The sequence below is a fragment of the Carassius gibelio genome, chromosome B3 (assembly GCF_023724105.1).
Source record: "Carassius gibelio isolate Cgi1373 ecotype wild population from Czech Republic chromosome B3, carGib1.2-hapl.c, whole genome shotgun sequence".
Classification (NCBI taxonomy): Eukaryota; Metazoa; Chordata; class Actinopteri; order Cypriniformes; family Cyprinidae; genus Carassius; species Carassius gibelio.
Genome location: NC_068398.1, coordinates 45,797,075 through 45,817,045, shown reverse-complemented (window position 1 = coordinate 45,817,045; position 19,971 = coordinate 45,797,075). Strand labels below are relative to the sequence as shown.

At 36.7% G+C, this 19,971-nt stretch overlaps 2 protein-coding genes across 2 annotated transcripts; both read right to left on the bottom strand.

Moving 5' to 3' along the window:
* Positions 1-1,707: 1,707 nt before the first annotated feature.
* Positions 1,708-11,190, bottom strand: LOC127951798 (H-2 class II histocompatibility antigen, E-S beta chain). Its single transcript, XM_052549839.1, has 6 exons — positions 11,045-11,190; positions 10,246-10,521; positions 9,851-10,132; positions 2,364-2,496; positions 2,201-2,228; positions 1,708-2,052 (listed from the first exon to the last, which is right to left on the bottom strand). Exons 1-4 carry the CDS (start codon positions 11,106-11,108, stop codon positions 2,366-2,368), a joined length of 753 nt encoding a protein of 250 aa, XP_052405799.1. The 5' UTR covers positions 11,109-11,190; the 3' UTR covers positions 1,708-2,052; positions 2,201-2,228; positions 2,364-2,365.
* Positions 11,191-14,615: 3,425 nt separating this feature from the next.
* LOC127951797 (H-2 class II histocompatibility antigen, A-U alpha chain) lies at positions 14,616-16,671 on the bottom strand. Its single transcript, XM_052549837.1, has 4 exons — positions 16,511-16,671; positions 15,829-16,074; positions 15,357-15,641; positions 14,616-15,212 (listed from the first exon to the last, which is right to left on the bottom strand). Exons 1-4 carry the CDS (start codon positions 16,566-16,568, stop codon positions 15,031-15,033), a joined length of 771 nt encoding a protein of 256 aa, XP_052405797.1. The 5' UTR covers positions 16,569-16,671; the 3' UTR covers positions 14,616-15,030.
* Positions 16,672-19,971: the final 3,300 nt, after the last annotated feature.

Genomic DNA, 19,971 nt, shown 5'->3' with positions numbered 1-19,971 from the left:
AGACGTCGGCAGCAGCATGTTTACTGATGCTATGACAAACAAGCAAGTTTAATAAGTTATAATATTGATGATAAAATATCACATGGTACACTGTAAAATTTATGATCAGCCAACATGTTTTATCCATTACTTTAACTCATAATTTACCCGTTTCACTCAATTTTAAGTTATATGGGATTCAACTAGACAACATTGAAAAAAAAACTTCTCAGGTTATGAATGTAACCATAGTTCCTTGAGTAGGAAACGAGACACTGCGTCCTCTAGGAGGTGCTATGTGGGTACACCTATGTCTGAAGTATACATTGAAAAAACACCAACGAGTTGGCCGGCGACAGCCTCTGACATCACCACCGGCGGGACTATAAACAGGCACTGGGAGATCATCTCATTCACTTCTTCGTCTGAAGCTTTCGTCCGAAGCATGGCAGGGAGCTAGAGGACGCAATGTCTCATTCCCTACTTAGGGAACTATGGTTACATTGGTAACCTGAGACAGTTCCCTTTCGAGGGAACTTCGAACTGCATCCCCTAGGGGTCACTTTGGGGAACAGTATACCCACGCCAGAATCATGGCGAGCACTAAGTACCAACTCTACCATTTCCATGGGAGTTGCCCCTGGTACGTTTAGACAGCTGTCTGTGACAGTACCCCTTACGGCCAAAGGCCTAAGGTACATACCCAACTTAATCGTTAGGGCCTCGGCCCATGGTAGAGCTGAAGGCTTTAAAGGGATACGGCTAAGAACTTAGCATTTTATACCATATCTTGCCTGTCACACAGGGGCTACCACTTGCTTTAACATAAGCTTGCTGAAGGAGCTGTCTCATCAGATCTCTAGTAGCAATAGCCTGTTTAGATAGGTATCCGAGGATACATAGGTGGATTAGTGCCCAAGATGAACGGGGCTTTTACCAGCTCAAGAAAGGGCACGAGGCAACCGCGCAAAGCCTTCACCATATAGGATTTTAGAGAGAACGCAGAATACTAGCATGCAAACTTACCACAGTGTGGATTTAGAGTATGCAAAGATTCACATGCACATTTACCATAGCATGGATTTTCAAATACTGTTCTAAGGAGGGGCTCTCGTGGCACTCTGATAGAGCAGCTCATAGATGGAATGGTGCATCTCAAAACAGTATGTTTTAGAGTCATCAACTGGATCTGTGGAAATAATGCTGGAGCGCTCTGGGGAAAAAACAGAGAACTCAGTTTCATATGGATTCCAAAGAGAACTCCAAATTCAGAGTAGCCCACTCATAGGCGACCCTTCTTGGAAAAGGGGAGAGCTACTAAACTACCACGAGAATCGCCCTAATAGCCTCTCATGTTGAGGTAAATAGGGGAATGGAAGATGAGACTCTGATTGGTTTATTGCATGTTACGCCCAAAAAACACCCATTACTCATTAAGTGAATATGGACAACCGGTTTAGACCATGCACCTGGGTGCGCCAGCTGTTTCTCCATCGTTAAAGTGGCAAAAGTGGATTTGGACACGCCCTGAGTGCACCTTTAATTAGGACCCCTTACACCCAGCCCACTCTCTCTTTGAACTGTTACAGTCTGGTTGACGCTACAGAGCACTGAGCACCAGAACAGCCCGGCACAAGAACAATTTCTTCCCCAAGGCAGTCAGTCCATTTTCTGAACACTTGACAATAATTGTGGAACATACGACAATAATTGTGAAACACGCAACACTATTTATAAACTTATACATTTATTTATCTAACACAGAAAAGAAGAGAATGAGGACAGAAAGAGTGTAAGATGTAGAAGGAGAGTGAGAAAAGAGGGTCGATGGAGGAAACTGAGAAACTGTTAAGACAACATGATCCGAGATTCAGGAGTGTGAGTCCCTCAATCATTCACATTATTTACTGCCAATATTGCCTGAAGATGCTGAAATATTAGCCAGAGAAATGGCCAGATACAATGCTATATTCCTCTTTTTTATTCTGAAGCTTCAGTTGAAGAGTTGGACGATGTGTAATATTCATGTTTGTGCTTCTCCATGATGATGCTCCTTTCAGTCAGTATGAGGACCTGCCATTTGAGTGATTTATATTCATGTTACTGAGGCTGATGGTTCAGCAGAGATAAAGTAGAGGTAATGAGATCAGTAGAGGTAATGTTTGATTGCACAGAAATGCTAAGGTGCTATCCAAATATATGAGTAAAATTTAAAACTTACCATCACTGTCGTAGTACTAGGAACTTGTCTATCAAAATAAAAAGAGTGATTAATTAAAAAGTGCTATGATATTTATAATTTAGTTATAGTACAGTTTTACTATAAGAAACATAGTTTAAATTTCTATGACTGGACTAGATTTATATCAGTGGCTTGCTCTCACCTCTACAGTTCTGATGTTTTTATCTTGAAGTAAATGTATCCAGCAGCAGCTATGATGACTCCCAGCAGCATTGCAGCAGATTCCATAATGAATAATAGTTGAATATCCCACTCAAACTCAGGGGCCGGTGGGGCTGTGAGGGACAGACATCACTCTGTTAATTCAATGCACCACTAGCCGTGGATTATCCTGCTTATACCATGGGCATTTACCAGCACTGACAGCTTAAAGCTGTTACTGATGTTTACAGTGACATATTTGACTGGAAGGACAACAGTGGTTTCAGCTTATTAGATGTAGCTTTCTACCTGCTTTAAATCAGAATTTGAGATAAAGTAGTGTATACAATTATATAATTTAAATAAATGAATTCAAGTCAGGGCAGCGAAAAAAGTTTCTGTGCTCCTTAATGTTTCTGTGTGTGCGTCGTGATCTATCTTTCTATCTATCATAGATCATAAATCATGGTAAACTATGATAAATCATGCTAGAATCAGTAAATCATACTTGAACATGGTAAATCGTGGTAAACTATGGTAAATCATGCTAGAATCAGTAAATTATACTTGAACATGGTAAATCATGGTATACTATAGTAAATCATGGTAAACTATGGTAAATCGTGGTAAATCGTGGGAAAGTATGGTAAATCATGGTAAACTATGATAAATCATACTAGAATCAGTAAATCATACTTGAACATGGTAAATCATGGTATACTATAGTAAATCATGGTATACTATAGTAAATCATGGTAAACTATGGTAAATCATGGTAAATAATGGTAAACTATGGAAAACTATGGTAAATCGTGGTAAACTATGGTAAATCATGCTAGAAACATTCTAGTCGAATGCAAATCATGCTAAAATCATGCTAGCAACATGCTAGTCATGCTAGAAACATGCTAATCATGCTAGAAAAATGCTAGCGACATGCTAGCAATATGCTAATCATGCTAGAAACATGCTAGCAAAATGCTAATCATGGTAAAATCATGCTAGCAACATGGTAGTCCCATGTTAATCATGTTAGAAACATGTTAACAACATGCTAATCATGCTAGCAACATGCTAGTCGCATGTTAGTCATGCTACCAACATGCTAATCATGTTAGAAACATGCTAGCTACATGTTAATCATGCTAGAAACATGCTAGCGACATGCTAGCAATATGGTAATCATGCTAGAGACATGCTAGCGACATTGTAATCATGTTAGAAATATGCTAGCAACAATGCTAATCATGGTAAAATCATGTTAGCAACATGCTAGTTGCATGTTAATTATGGTAGAAACATGCTAGCGACATGCTAGCAACATGGTAATCATGCTAGCAACTTGCTTTTCGCATGCTAATCATGCTAGAAACATGTTAACAACATGCTAGCAACATGTTAATCATGCTAAAAACATGCTAATCATGTTAAAATCATGCTAGCAACATGCTAGTCGCATTTTAGTCATTCTAGAAACAATGCTAACAACATGTTAATCATGCTAAAATCAGGCTACCAAATGCTAATCAAACTAGCAACCTGCTATTCGCATGCTAATCATGCTAGAAACAAGCTAGCAACATGACAATCATGGTAAAATAATGCTAACAACATGCTAACCATGCTATCAAAATGCTAGTTGCATGCTAGTCATGCTAGCAAAACATGCTAATCATGTTAGAAACATGCTAGTAAAATGCTAATCATGCTAGAAACATACTAGCGACATGATAATCATGTTAGAAATATGCTAGCAACAATGCTAATCATGGTAAAATCATGTTAGCAACATGCTAGTTGCACGTTAATTATGGTAGAAACATGCTAACAACATGCTAGCAACATGTTAATCATGCTAGAAACATGATAGCAACATGCTAATCATGCTAGAAACATGCTAGCATCAAGCTAATCATACTAAAATAACGCTAGCAACATGTTAGTCGCTTTGTTAGAAAGATGATAGCAACATGCTAATCATTCTAAAATAATGCAAGTCTCATGCTAGTCATGCAAGGAACATGTTAACAACATGCTAATCATGCTAGTAACATGCTAGAAACATGTTAATAATGCTAACAACATGCTAATCATGCTAGAAAATTCTAAATCATACTAAAATAACGCTAGCAACATGTTAGTCGCTTTGTTAGAAACATGCTAGTAACATGCTAATCATTCTAAAATCATGCTAACAAAATGCTAGTCTCATGCTAGTCATGCAAGAAACATGCTAACAACATGCTAATCATGCTAGTAACATGCTAGAAACATGTTAATAATGCTATAAATAATGCAATGCAACATGCTTATCATGCTAAAATAATGCTTGCAACATGCAATTCACATGCTAGAAATATGCTAGCGACATGTTAGCAAACATTCTAAGCATGCTATAAAAATGATAGCAACACGCTAATCATGATAAAATCATGCTAGCAACATGCTAGTTGCATGCTAGTCACGCTAGAAACATGCTAGCAAACATGCTAATCATGCTAGAAACATGCTAACAACATGCTAATCATACTAAAATCATGCTAGCAACATGCTAGTCGAATGCTAGAAACATGCTAACAACATGTTAATCATGCTAAAATCATGCTACCAAATGCTAATCAAACTAGCAACTTGCCTCATGCTAGCAACATACTAGTCGCATGCTAGTCATGCTGGAAACATGCTAGTCGCATGCTAATCATGTTAGAAAAATGCTAGCAACATGTTAATCATGCTAAAATAATGCTAATCATTAAACTAGCAACTTGCCTCATGCTAGCAACATACTAGTCGCATGCTAGTCATGCTGGAAACATGCTAGTCGCATGCTAATCATGTTAGAAAAATGCTAGCAACATGTTAATCATGCTAAAATAATGCTAGCAACATGTTAGTCGAATGCTAATCATGTTAGAAACATGCTAGCTACATGCTAGTCGCATGATAATAATGCTAGAAACATGGTAGCAACATGTTAGTCATGATAACAATATGCTAGCAACATGCTATTAACATGCTAATCATGCTAGCAACATGCTAGTCGCATGCTAGTCATGCTAGAAACATGCTAGCAAACATTTTAATCATGCTCGAAACATGTTACCAAAATGCTAATCACCGTAAAATCATGCTAGCAACATGCTAGTCGCATGCTAAAAACATGCTAGCAACATGCTAATCATGCTAGAAACAATGCTAACAAAAAGCTAAAATCATGCTAATCATGTTAGCAACATGCTAGTCGCATGCTAATCATGCTAGAAACATGCTAGCAACATGCTAATAATGTTAGCAACATACTAATAATGCTAGAAACATGCTAACGACATGTTAGCAACATGGTAATCATGCTAGAAACATGTTAGCAACATGTTAATCATGTTAGAAACATGTTAGCAACATGTTAATCATGTTAGAAAAATGCTAGCTACATGCTAGTCGAATGTTAGAAACATGTTAACAACATGGTAATCATGCTAACAACATGCTAGTAACTTGCTAATCATGCTAGAAACATGCTAGCAACATGGTAGCAGCATGTTAATCATGCTATAAACATGCTAGAAACATGGTAGCGACAGGCTAGTCATGGTAAAAACATGCTATTCGCATGCTAATCATAATAGAAACATGCTAGCAACATGCCAGTCATGCTAGAAACATGGTAGTGACATGCTAGTCATGCTTGCTAATCATGCTAGAAACATGTTAGTCGCATGCATTCTTTCTGTCAAACTAATCTATATCATTTTTTTGAACTAATCTATATCATCCTTTCTAACTAATCTATCTGTCATTCTTTCTAACTAAACTTATAAGCATGAGCCCCGTCAGACTGGTCGTGGCGGGGGTGTTGCAACAATATATAGTGATATTCTCAATGTTACCCAGAAAACAGGATACAGGTTTAACTCTTTTGAAATACTTCTGCTAAATGTTACTCTGTCAGACATGCAAAAGAAATCTAATGTATCTCTTGCTCTGGCTACTGTGTATAGACCACCAGGGCCGTATACAGAATTCCTAAAAGAATTTGCAGATTTCCTCTCAGACCTTCTAGTTACAGTTGATAAGGCGCTAATCATGGGAGATTTTAATATTCACGTTGATAATGCAAATGATACATTAGGACTTGCGTTTACTGACCTAATAAACTCCTTTGGAGTCAAGCAAAATGTCACCGGGCCCACTCATCGTTTTAATCATACACTAGATTTAATTATATCGCATGGACTCGATCTTACTGCTATAGATATCGTACCTCAAAGTGATGATATTACAGACCATTTCCTTGTATCGTGCATGCTGCGTATAACTGATATTAACTATATGTCGCAGCGTTACCGTCTGGGCAGAACTATTGTTCCAGCCACCAAAGAAAGATTCGCAAATAACCTGCCTGATCTATCTCAACTGCTAATTATACCCAAAAATACACACGAATTAGACGAAATTACTGACAACATGGGCACTATTTTCTCTAATACATTAGAAGCTGTTGCCCCAATCAAATTGAAAAAAGTTAGAGAAAAACGTACTGTACCATGGTATAACAGTAATACTCACTCTCTCAAGAAATTAACTCGTAGTCTTGAACGCAAATGGAGAAAAACTAACTTAGAAGTTTTTAGAATTGCATGGAAAAACAGTATGTCCAGCTATAGACAGGCTCTAAAAACTGCTAGGGCAGAGCATATACACAAACTCATTGAAAATAACCAAAACAATCCAAGGTTTTTATTTAGCACAGTGGCTAAGTTAACAAATTACCAGACGCCACCTGATTCAAATATTCCACCAACGTTAAATAGTAATGACTTTATGAATTTCTTCACTGATAAAATAGATAACATTAGAAATACAATAGCGAATGTAGATTCTACAGCGTCTAACACTTCAGTTTCATCCATCGCACCCAAAGATAAACTGCAGTGCTTTACAACCATAGGACAGGAAGAGCTAAATAAACTTATCACTGTATCTAAACCAACAACATGTTTATTAGATCCTGTACCCTCTAAATTACTGAAAGAGCTGTTACCTGTAGCCGAAGAACCGCTTCTCAATATCATAAACTCGTCGTTAACTTTAGGACACGTCCCAAAACCATTCAAGCTGGCGGTTATCAAGCCTCTTATTAAGAAACCAAAACTAGATCCTAGTGTACTGGCAAATTATAGGCCTATTTCAAATCTTCCATTTATGTCTAAAATTTTAGAGAAAGTTGTGTCTGCTCAATTGAGCACCTTCCTGCATAAAAATGATCTGTATGAAGAATTTCAGTCAGGTTTCAGGCCCCACCATAGCACAGAAACTGCACTTGTTAAAATTACAAATGACCTGCTCCTTGCGTCAGACCAAGGCTGCATCTCATTTCTAGTCTTACTTGATCTTAGTGCTGCGTTCGACACCATAGATCATGACATACTCATAGATCGATTACAAAACTATACAGGTATTCAAGGGCAGGCTCTAAGATGGTTTAGATCCTACCTGTCCGATCGCTACCATTTTGTTTACTTAAATGGGGAGTCATCTCATTTATCATCAGTAAAATATGGAGTGCCACAAGGATCCGTCCTAGGTCCCCTTCTATTTTCAATATATATGTTGCCCCTTGGTAATATTATTAGAAAATACGGAATTAGCTTCCACTGTTATGCTGATGATACTCAGCTATATATCTCAACGAGACCAGATGAAACTTCCCAATTATCTAAGCTAACAGAGTGTGTTAAAAATGTAAAAGATTGGATGACACACAATTTTCTCCAATTAAATTCGGATAAGACAGAGATACTAATTATTGGACCAAAAAACACTACACAGAATCTTGTAGATTACAATCTGCAACTAGACGGATGTACTGTTACTTCCTCTACAGTCAGAAATCTGGGTGTTATATTAGACAGGAATTTGTCTTTTGAAAATCATATTTCCAATGTTACAAAAACTGCATTCTTCCATCTTAGAAACATTGCCAAGCTACGAAACATGTTATCTGTTTCTGATGCAGAAAAGCTAGTTCATGCATTCATGACCTCTAGACTGGACTATTGTAATGCACTTCTAGGTGGTTGTCCTGCTTCGTCAATAAACAAGCTACAGGTCGTCCAAAATGCAGCAGCTAGAGTCCTTACCAGGTCAAGAAAATATGATCATATTACCCCAATTTTACAGTCTCTGCACTGGCTACCTATTAAGTTCCGTATCAATTACAAATTATCATTACTTACCTATAAGGCCCTAAATGGTTTAGCTCCTGCGTACCTAACTAGCCTTCTACCACGTTACAACCCATCACGCACCCTAAGGTCACAAAACGCTGGACTTTTGGTCGTTCCTAGGATAGCAAAGTCCACTAAAGGAGGTAGAGCTTTCTCACATTTGGCTCCCAAACTCTGGAATAGCCTTCCTGATAATGTTCGGGGTTCAGACACACTCTCTCTGTTTAAATCTAGATTAAAAACACATCTCTTTCGCCAAGCATTCGAATAATGTATCTTTTTAATTGTGAGTGTAGTTGCATCTGTTCAAAGGTGCATTTTTATTCATTAACTTGGGTTAAACTAATTTTACTTTGTTGGATCAGCAGCTATGCTAATGATGTCTGTATTTTGTTTCTATGTTTCGCCACGGGATTTACATCCCGTGGTAACTAGGATTTAAACAAGCTCCAGTCTGGATCCAGAACACCTGAGAAGAGATGATGCTGACCCTCAGAGGACCTCAGATGATGCTAACCTTGAATCAACAAACAGAACTAACAATTATTGCTACATGTGTCACTGAATCATATAATAACTTAATTAATAATATTGATAGTTCATCGTCTAGCTGACTACGTCTTGTATTATTATTATTATTATTATTTTTATTTTTTTTCTAAAATCCTGTCAAATGTGCACAAACTACTAGCTACTACTAAATATTGTAGAAACATAATTTTCTGTAAAGTTGCTTTGTAACGATTTATTTTGTAAAAAGCGCTATACAAATAAACTTGAATTGAATTGAATTGAATTGAACTAATATATCTTTCTTTCTTTCAAATAATCTGTCAATCTAACTTTAAACTATAATCTTCTAACTTCTTTAAACTTCTTCAAACTTTCTGGTCAGGCTTTCTCAAGCCAACTTAAAGTTTGTCTCAACAACAAACTTTTTTTTTTAGTTTGCTATTATTATTACTGTATGTAAATAAACAGTGATATTATTTTGCATGTCTTTTTGCAGCATGCTTTACATCACTAATAGACTTAGTTAATGAAAAGTTAATGATGCCACTGTGAACAGACGTCGTGGATGTACGTCACTCAGTTTGTCGGTTTCTATGGTACAATCACCCAATCAGCATGGAGTATTCAGACCACAGTGTAACTGTAAAATATAGAAAGTTGAAGTGTGGCAACTGGACAGGTCACATATCTCATCTTGAGGGTTAACTGATGCTATATAAGTGTAAACATGACACGTGTTGTCTCTTACTCCAGTCGTAGATCATGGGTCTGGTGAAACTGGCGTGCTCCACCACGCAGGAGATCTTCTCAGCTGATTTGGGAGTGTATTCCAGCATGGTGTGAATCTGGTAGTACCAGTCTCCGTTGGGGAGCTCCTCAGTGGAGGTCACGTCAGAGGTCACCTGCACACCGTCCTTCAGCCAGTAGACTTTGATTGGTTGAGGGTAGAAGTCATACGCGCTGCACTTCACCAGAGCTGGATGTGTGCTGTCACCTGGCATCACTGAACTGAGCTTCACTGTTGGACGCTCTGAAACAACAACAGTCACATCCCAAATCACTTCCTACTGTATGTACTGTCGTCCCATGACAGACTTTCTAAATCTGCTTTACCAAAGAAGAGTTATGAGTCTCGTCACATACCTTTTTTGTTATAGATTGCTGCTTCATAAGGTTTAGCATTAGGCTTACAGTATGTATCAACTGCAGCCTTGAATTGCTGTAAGACTGCTGTATCATTGTTCCACAGTTCTGCAGTTTGTACTCCAAGATCTGAAAACCCCTCAAACATCCCCACAGTGCTGTTGAACTTAATGACTGGATATTTATTGAAGTACAAGCCTTCAATGAACTCCATGTCATTGAGATCAGGAGAGCTGTAGATGCACTGTTTCCATGTGTGGAAATAATATCCATTAGCTGAAAAACAACATCATAATCATTAGGATATTAAGTAAAGATCATGTTCCATGAAGATATTTTGGAAATTTCCTACTGTAATATATAAAACTTCAATTTTGATTTGAACAATGCATTGATAAGAGCTTCATTTGGAAACTTTAAAGGCGATTTTCTCAATATTTAGATTTTTTTTTTGCACCCTCAGATTTCAGATTTTCAAATAGTTGTATCTCAGCCAAATATGTCCTATCATAACAAACCATACATCAATGGAAAGCTTATTTATTCAGCTTTCACATGATGTATAAATGTCAATTTCAAAAATTGACCCTTATGACTGGTTTTGTGGTCCAGGGTCACGTTTTCATTTTGTTATCTAAAGTATCTATCCAGTACCAACTTTATTATGCTAGATGGTCCACTACCAGAAAACCATCACAACTAACAGCGTTTAAGAAAATGTTGCTCTTAAAAAACACAGCATGTCTACTACTGCTATAGCTTTTCTTGAGCATCTCTTAGTAAAGGCTTTTTCTCTCACCTGTTCCTGTGAATACAGACAGCATTAGAATGTGTTGCAAATTCAAGAGCTTTAACAGTGTCATTTTCCCTCTCTCTCATTCACAACTGAGAGCAGCAAATACACTGTTGATGCTTGTGAGGTCAGAGTCTAAAACAGCTGTCCAATCAGACGCTCCTTCCACATCTGTCAACTGTTGCTACACAATATCCTGCTTGCTTTTAAAACCACGGCTCAAATAAAGGTTAGATTGCAGTAGCACATTAAACACAATGACCCTTCATTCCTGAAAAAAAAAATATTACCAGCTTTCTCAATTATTTATTGAACATCCAGTAATGTAATATACCTACAGTTAACCCTTTCCCTTACTGTTCAGTCAATGTAATAAACAAGCTTGAAGAACCCATGTGCAGCTTAACAAAGACTAGACCTGAACACGAACATGGACTCACCAGACATCAACACTAGATGAGAGACAATGGAAACATGAGGGCAACTTTAACACAAGACTAATAAGTTAATAAGTGTCCATACGGAAACAAATAAAATAAAAGACATGACCCAAAACCAAAGGTGTTGTATTCATCCTGATTATTCATCCAAAATAACTGACAAATGTACCACAAGCGGACCAGATTTATTTGGCTTTATTTTATATTTACATCAATAACAAGTGTTTTATATAAACACTAAGAAAACTGTATGGTAAAGAGCTATATGGTTAGTTATAAGTATTCTGATGGTTTCAGTGGGCATTATGTAAATGTTGTTAGTGAAAATGAAGTTAGTCCCATTTTTAGTTTGATGGGAACAGAACTGGAACTGATGTTGAGTTTGTGTGGTTTCATTGTCTTGGTTTTGTTTCCCCTGTTCCCCTTTTTCCTACGCTCCAGGTCGTTAGTTTCGATAGTTTCTGATTTATCACATCCCAGTTTCTGTTCCAGTTATTTACCTCACACTATTTATAAGCTCTTAGTTTCTCTCAATTTTGATGGCCATCATGTTTCTTTATCAATATGTTTATTTCAGAAGAATCTTGAATCACTGTAAAATATCCTTCTGTATGGCTGATGATTCACGCGGCAACTTTTTGAGCAATGGTTCCAGGCAACTTTGGGAAATGTTGCAGTCAACTTGCAACCAGACACAGGGCCTTCGACTGATCTAAAATATACAGAAAGATATTTGTCACTTGAAAAGTGCCCAAGCAACATCAGCCTGTCTCCATGTCTCTTCAGTCTCTGTGTTGTTGTTTTGGTTTTGTTTTTTGGCATATGTGACATATGGACAATATGTCTCACATGTTTCGGGGGCCCTAAGCAGTTTTTTTTAAAAGGGGCCCCCATACCTACAGTTTCACCTAATAACTCGCTTCCCATCTCAATGTACATATCCTACGCTGACACCTAACTGAAAAGTTTTAACATTTTGTTTTACTCAATATATTTATACTTCAAGGTATAGATAGGAAAATATGTTTGGGTAGCTGACAAATATGCAGTAAAATAACTACTCCTGGCCCTGCAAGTAATTAAAGTTGTCAGTGGAGTTTAAAAACAGCACATGAAGACAAAGGACATGAGGACAAAGTTTTAAGTGTCATAATGTTCATATGCTTTTAGAAATATATGAATGAATAAATGATTGGCAATTACTAAAACAGACACTTGTAAAATTATGCCTGAGGTATTTATTACAAATTGTATGCTTTTCTTTTTAATTGATAAAAGTTAAATGAACATCCTTGAGACAGTCACACCATAGGACAATTTTAAGATTTAGCTCAAAAATCTAAAATAATAATAATAATAATAATAAAATCTAATAACAAAGCAGTTTTTATAACAATTGGCCCATGTAAGACAAATACATTTAAAATGACAATATCAATTATTATTACAAATGTTTTTTTCTCTTGTGTGACAGTAAAAATGCCATGTCATGTCAACAAGGCATTTAAGTAAACTTTTAAAACTAAAGAGTTTAAATTTTTTAATTAAAGAGTGTAATATTGCTTAAGAGAAATATATCAAAATTGTGTGAGATTAATGCTTTTAGCAAAAACACTTGGTTATGAAAATTACATTAGAGTGTAATAATAATAATAATTAATTTTATTGGCTGGCATGACAGGCCAAATTAAAATGCAAAAATAATCAAATATAAGGGTTCACAAGAATGAGACTAGAAAAGATTTTTACACTATTTTAAGAAATCTTCGTTGATGAAAAACATGCCTGGAAAAATAGTCTGCAGGTGCATTTGTAATGTTTTAACTAATGCCATCTCAGTTCTGCATTTTGAGTATGAATTATAATATGCTGTAATGGACAATACTCAAGCACTGTAAAAGATTTTGCGAACTGCCTTGTGATTTCATGAGTCTCTTCAGACCTATAGAATTGTACTTCCAGGTTATGAGTTTTTTTTTTCTCACAAATTAATCATTGAAATAAAAAAAAATAAAAAAGTTAATCGTTTTATTAAGTGTGACCATAATCAAGTAGGCTACTCTCTCAATACTCAAATCAAAGCACAAACAGAAACCATAATTTTCTTCAAGCATGATACAGAACTAGGAGATGGTTATAACTACACATCCAATTATAATTACAGCCTAGATATTGTGTGCAGCCTAATTTGAACGCTCCAGCTCAGCGCTGCTGTTGCCATCTCCACCATCATCTCACCTGTCCTGACACGGGGCCCTTTCAGGTGCTAATATCGCTTATTAGGTAGGTGCACATAAGTGGTCCGCAGGTACGACCAAAATAAAAAATGTGCTATATAAATATGTTCTGACAGCGCATTTGCGTACTGACATGAATCTGGAAGCGCGTGTACTTACTTGCCGGCAACCTGCCTAAATAAAAGCCTGCTGAAAATGATGAAAATGCTTTTATTTATTTGTTTTTAGATGTTTTTATCCAAAGCGACTTATAATTGGGGAATACATAAAGCGATTTTTCTTAAAGATGCAAACAAAGAAAGTAGTAGTAAATAAAAAAACTTTATTTTAAGTTTTCTATAAAATAATTGTATTTATATTTAAAACTATGCCTACCTTTTTATTTTTAATAATATTATCACACATTATTATTTAGTTTATTCTTTTATTTATAAAAACTAAATAAATAAAGTAATATTATAACTATTATAAATTATAGTATTATAAATGTTATGCACCCCTATATATTTATTTATTATGTATATCTAAATACAAAAACATGCATGTAAATATTTGAGGAAAAATATGTTATGTGGAAAAATATGTTATGTTTATGTATTAAATATATTTATATATAATATAAATTATATTAATATATGTATAAATAAATGTAAATATTAAAAATAAATACTGTATGGGTGTGTATTTATATAGACATACTGTAATAAATATATAAACAGTACACACACATATACTACACAAAAACCTTTTTCTGTATGCGATTAATGGTTTGACAGGACTAATTTATAAATATATATTAGATATTGATTATATATAGACATAGATATATCTGAAATATTATTGGAAGAGATTTAAAGATGCACAATGTAAAAGATATTTTGTACAAAATATGAAAAATGATTAGTATAAGTAAATTTTTAATAACAAACTTGAGAAGACTCATACAGATTCCTTTACTAACCACTAGGGCAAAAAACTTACATAGTGCGGCAAAAAGAAAAATTTCAGTCCACGACAAAAGTAACTACATGAAGTATGAAAGTAGCAAAAGCTTCTTTTTTGATTAAAGTCACTCAAATTCAAACAACGATTTATGTTACATTTGCAGTTCATCAAGTTATCTGAGAAAAAACGTGTAGATAAAGCTATGAACAGTGCTACACAGCGATAAACGATTTCATGAAATTATTTAATCAACTTTCGAGGTTCAACCAGATTGTTGCATTTATGCATCTATCTATCTTCAACACCAGCATCACAGAAATGGCACACAAAACATTGCATCATTGCATTCAGAATCCTCCAAAAGCTCTCTTTATCGGTAGGTCCACTGCATGAAAAGTTTTTCTATTTTTGCCGTGTCCTTGTTGTCAGTTGCAGCTCCTTTAATAAAGAAGAAGATTCCCGTAGCTGCTCCCAGCAGAGCCAAGGTGAACCCTGCTCCACAGAACACCGCCGGACCCAGACGGGCCGGGACCGCAGCCATCTCTGGGACACCTGTTGATCATTGGAAGAGGTGTGAATGTTACACTAGTCAGTGCTGTAATGCTGATGTCATTCGTCACATAATGATCATGTATATGGAAAACAACTGGAAATAGGAAGATTTAGTATCTTTTGATTTGATTTCGACTTATTTACCCCATATTTTGGTCTGCACTTGGCCCTGAAGGGCTCTGTGGTTCACCGTACAGCTGTAAATGTCTTTCTCTTTGGGAACAATATCCATAGAGGAGAAGATGTGGAAGGTGCCATCATCCCTCGGTCGGTACTGACTCGTACTAACTCCATTCTTCACGATGACATTGTTCTTGGTCCACGAGATGTTGACCGGCGGAGGAAAGAAGCCCGTAACGTGACAGACGAGGGAGTTCTGAACACCCAGCTGAACATCATTCTTCGTATAGATGGACGTCTCGGGGGGGTCTGGGAACACACGAAACAGAGTTGAACCTTGTAGGAGTGAATCTGATCTCATTCAAAGACATCTATACACAGGGAAACCAGTCTTCTTCTCTTGATGACACTGAATGCATAATATGGAATTACTGAATGTAAAAAACTGAACATTAAGAAATATGTTACAGGAAGACTTTGCAAATTCACATCATACCCATTTCCTCTGGAGGGCTGTTGTAAGCTTTAATGCATATAGCTAAGTTTTGCTGGCATGTTTCTTGTTCTGCAACGCTTGATTCATAAAATCCTGGAAAGAGCAAAGCATCTGCAAAATTTGGTAATGTATTTACTCCCATCTTTTGAATAAAGTCAGCATGCCATATCTCATCTCCATTAGATCCACACATGGATTCTTTTTCTGTCTCAGAACATCCATTCATTTTGAAATCCCTGTGGATAACTGAAATGGAACAAACATCAACAGACAAGAGATAAATTAGAAACATCCAGAAGCTGAGAGAAATAAAGGATGAACTGCAAATCATGCTTTTCTTACTTAGTATCTTTATCATGTTTTTCCCCCTTGTTTTAAGCAAGAACTCACTTGTTTTTGACACAAGTGCTAAGTTTTTAATTGATTTACTACACACCAGTTCTTTGTAAATGCAAGGATGTCCTCTACAGCTGATTTTAACATCCACTTATAATGACCACTCGTAGTCAACTAGTCATAAACTGTTTGAATAGCAAGGTGATCAAAATACATCTCCAGAAGTAAACGTATCACAGTGTATAAAAAGCTTACTCAAAGTATCAGCGTGCTTCATTAAATCATACATCCTTGTAGAGGCTTTTCACATTTAAAAAAATCTGTGGAAGTATTTTTCTATACTTACATTGAGCATCAGCTGAGAGACAAACAGCGAGGGTAAGAATGGCCAGATGCAGCTCCATCTTTACCGACAGACAGCAGTGGAACAACCAGAGACACAGACATTGCGAGGTGAATGAGAGTGGGCAGGAAACCCTCCCTGTCAGTTCAGTTCCGGTTTCAGATGCTCACTCTCCACTCAGGATTTGGCCCTCGCTGTGACACTGCTGTATCCAGAAACAAACTGTTCCAGCTCTCAGGCTACAGTCATAAGACTCATCTGGTCCTGTCAGGACCACTATCATCACCAATGAATTTAAACAATGGAAACAAACACTTGCGACCCGTACTATGAACTCCTAACTATTGCACTGTCTCACATTTTGACAGCTATATTATTAGAAAGCGTCATGTGCTGTTGTGAATAATTAAGAGCAGTGTATTTTCATAGGATAAGAAAACTCAGTCTCATAAATAATTATGAGACACCGACACTTCATTAATATACTACAGTCCATTGCAACGTCACAATCTGTGACATCGTGAACAAACAGAGAAGATTTTAAACCCGGAAAACTAAAATAGCGGAAAAATGCTCAAAATTACATTATAATTTATTTAGTAAAGAAATATGAATTGTATCTCACCTTCAGCTTTATTATTTCACTAGTACCGGACAGAGACTGAGACGGTGCCGATGCATGTTATGCTAAACTAGAGACCAATAAATTCATTAAATAATAAATATTGTTCGGGATTTAAGACAAGTCTGGGGGCTGTCCCAAATTTAAGAAGTTATTTACGATGATTTTTAAAAAGATTATTTTCAAGAATTTAAAATAATTTAAATAAAGAATTTGATTTGTGAATCCGGCCCCTGCACTCTGTGGGATTACAAATTTATAAAATGTTAAATCTAGGTTCCAATATAATAGTAGACTTTTTGGGGTAATAAAGTTGACATCCAAGAAGCTCAAATCAGGAAAATCAAGTGTCTGAGACATTAACCATTTGTCTTTGTGTTCTTCCTTGAAGCTCAAGGCACAGCTGTGCCTTTTGTCTCTAGAGCCCCTTTCACACTGCCATTCCGGCAAATTCAGGGGTAAAGTGTTCCTGTAATTGTTCCCTGGTCGCTAGATTTGGCACTTTCACACTGCCAGTGACGACCCGGTATATGTGCGTGCTTTCACACACAACCCTTGAAGATCCCGTAACGACACGTGACATCAGCGCGTGACGTGTAATGTACGAGTCGACAACGCTTGGCACGTTATACTTTAACTGAAGCAAGCAAACGATCTCTGCGTCAGCGCGGAAAGTAAGGAACTAACTGATCTCTGCTTCATTACAGTTTGCTCATATGTTTTCGTCGCGAATGTTGATCTTCCTTCAAAACAGCCGGTAAAAAAGTCGCGCGATAACGCGCGTCATCACTTCGATACGGAATTAGATCTGGCTTTTGTTCACACAGCGCTCGTTCCGGATCGATTACCGCAATGTTACTATGTCCCCGACCCGGGTTCGATTCGGTAATCAATTCCGGGACGTGGTTGCTTTCACACAGAAGGTGACCAGGCAATGTTACGGGAATATTGCGGGTCCGACGTGCAGTGTGAAAGGGGCTTATGATAATGTGAAGGTATCAGTGATACTGTCAGGCACCTCTGTATTTAAATGATACTGTTATGCTGATAAGATCAAAGCTGGGAAGATGCCAGTGCCTGGTACTTTCCTGATTGCATTTGCATGCTTTGTTTAAAGTGACTCCACCTCTACTGTATGGATCCCTCCCACTTGAATCTATATAAAAACTACAATGTCTTAAGAACAAGTTAGACCTCTTGATGACTGCAGCGCCACGCAGAGCGTTCTCAATAAAGAATCCTGCTGAAGATTACCCAAGAGTCTCCTGGTCTTCGTTTCTGAGTTCCCAACAACTCCCGCGGGACAATATTTGAAGGACAATATTTGATGGGTAAATGCGAATGCAAGCAGCAAGATATTGTGTGCGGTTTGTGAAAAAATCTAATTATTTGCGGCACTCAGAAAGTAAAATAACTAGAAAAAAATAAACCTTTATTTATAATAAAATAAAATAAAAATCATTCGATTCCGAAATAGCAAGATATTTAATGGGTAAAGTTGGATGTCCTCCAGTGGTGGAAAAGACGATGTCAAGAATTTGCGAGATTATTTGCCATGTACTTTTCATTAAAGCTTCCAGTGCACCATCCGAGAGGGCTTTCAGTATTTTTGGTCACATACTGCAGCAGAGACGGATTAACATGAAGCCCTCATCAGTGAACCAAATGTTGTATTATAAAATGTTGATGTACTTTATGTAATTTTACCTTTTGTAGTAAACATGTTTTTTCTGCTGTAAAGTTTGGCATGTCACCACCATTATCTATTTACCATTTAGACAGGAGTCTATTTCATGCAAAAGAAAATATTAATGATAAAATATAGGATTCAATGGTTATGCTGTATCTTGAGCAGAATTATAGTTCATTAAATACAGTTTTCACTGATGGATCTAAAGATCCAGAAACAGGTTGAGCTATAGCAGCAGTACATATCCCACATTCTCAAGTTAAAATTGGTGAAGGGGTATCTGATCAAGTAGTTTCTCTTCAACAGAGATGGCTGCAGTACTCTTAGATACCAGATGGAGAGAGGATTCTGGACCAATGAATGTGGTGATATGCTCAGATTCTTTCTCAGCATTATCAAGTCGAATTAGTGGAAGATCCTCAAGACATGATATTCTATATGAAATTGTTTTGTATATTAAAAATTTTGTTCAAGTTAAATACAGTGGGAGTAGACTGAAATGAGAAAGTGGATCGTCTAGTAAAGGAGACGTAATCTTCTATAGAACTGAATATTCCACTTTATAAAGAAGTTAAGGCTATAATTAGAACAGCTATAAAAGGCAAATGGCAAGTACAATGAAATGAAGAGGAAAAGGGAAGACATCTTCAGATTCAAACTAAAATTGGTGGTGAAAGAGGAAGTTGTGGCACTAGAAGAGAAGACACAATAATTAGCAGACTTTGACTTGGGCATACAGCTCTTAATTATTCCTGTATAAAATGAACAAACATGAGTCTGGGAATTGCAGTCTATGTGGATTAGCAGAAACTGTAGAACATCTATTAGTATATTGCACTGCTTATCAAAATGAAAGGATAATACTGGTGAAAGTGTTAAAAGAAATGGGGATAGGAAATATTACGCTGAATAATGACTTGGAAAGTTATAGAGTATATAAAGTATTATTAAAATATTTAAGAAATATTCACCTGTTTAAGAGGAATTGGAGGCCAGTTTAATATTTGTGGTGCTTTCCATAAGTTTTTTTTTTTTTTTACTTTCTCTTTCTCTCAGCTTAGTTTTTCTTCCTGTTTCATCAGTGAATTACTCTCCAGCTCAGTAGGTGACGGGAATGCACCTTTTTTTTACTGCCAACCGCAATAAAAAGCT

Excerpts from the sequence above, each read along its gene's own strand:
- LOC127951798 (XM_052549839.1), bottom strand. The coding sequence starts at position 11,108 with ATGACACTGTTAAAGCTCTTGAATTTGCAACACATTCTAATGCTGTCT. Across the intron at positions 10,522-11,044 it reads GTCTGTATTCACAGGAACAG|CTAATGGATATTATTTCCAC; the intron begins GTGAGAGAAAAA and ends GTTGTTTTTCAG. Across the intron at positions 2,497-9,850 it reads ACCCATGATCTACGACTGGA|CCCCACCGGCCCCTGAGTTT; the intron begins GTAAGAGACAAC and ends TGTCCCTCACAG.
- LOC127951797 (XM_052549837.1), bottom strand. The coding sequence starts at position 16,568 with ATGGAGCTGCATCTGGCCATTCTTACCCTCGCTGTTTGTCTCTCAGCT. Across the intron at positions 16,075-16,510 it reads TCTCTCAGCTGATGCTCAAT|TTATCCACAGGGATTTCAAA; the intron begins GTAAGTATAGAA and ends GTTCCATTTCAG. Across the intron at positions 15,642-15,828 it reads CAGCCCTCCAGAGGAAATGG|ACCCCCCCGAGACGTCCATC; the intron begins GTATGATGTGAA and ends GTGTGTTCCCAG.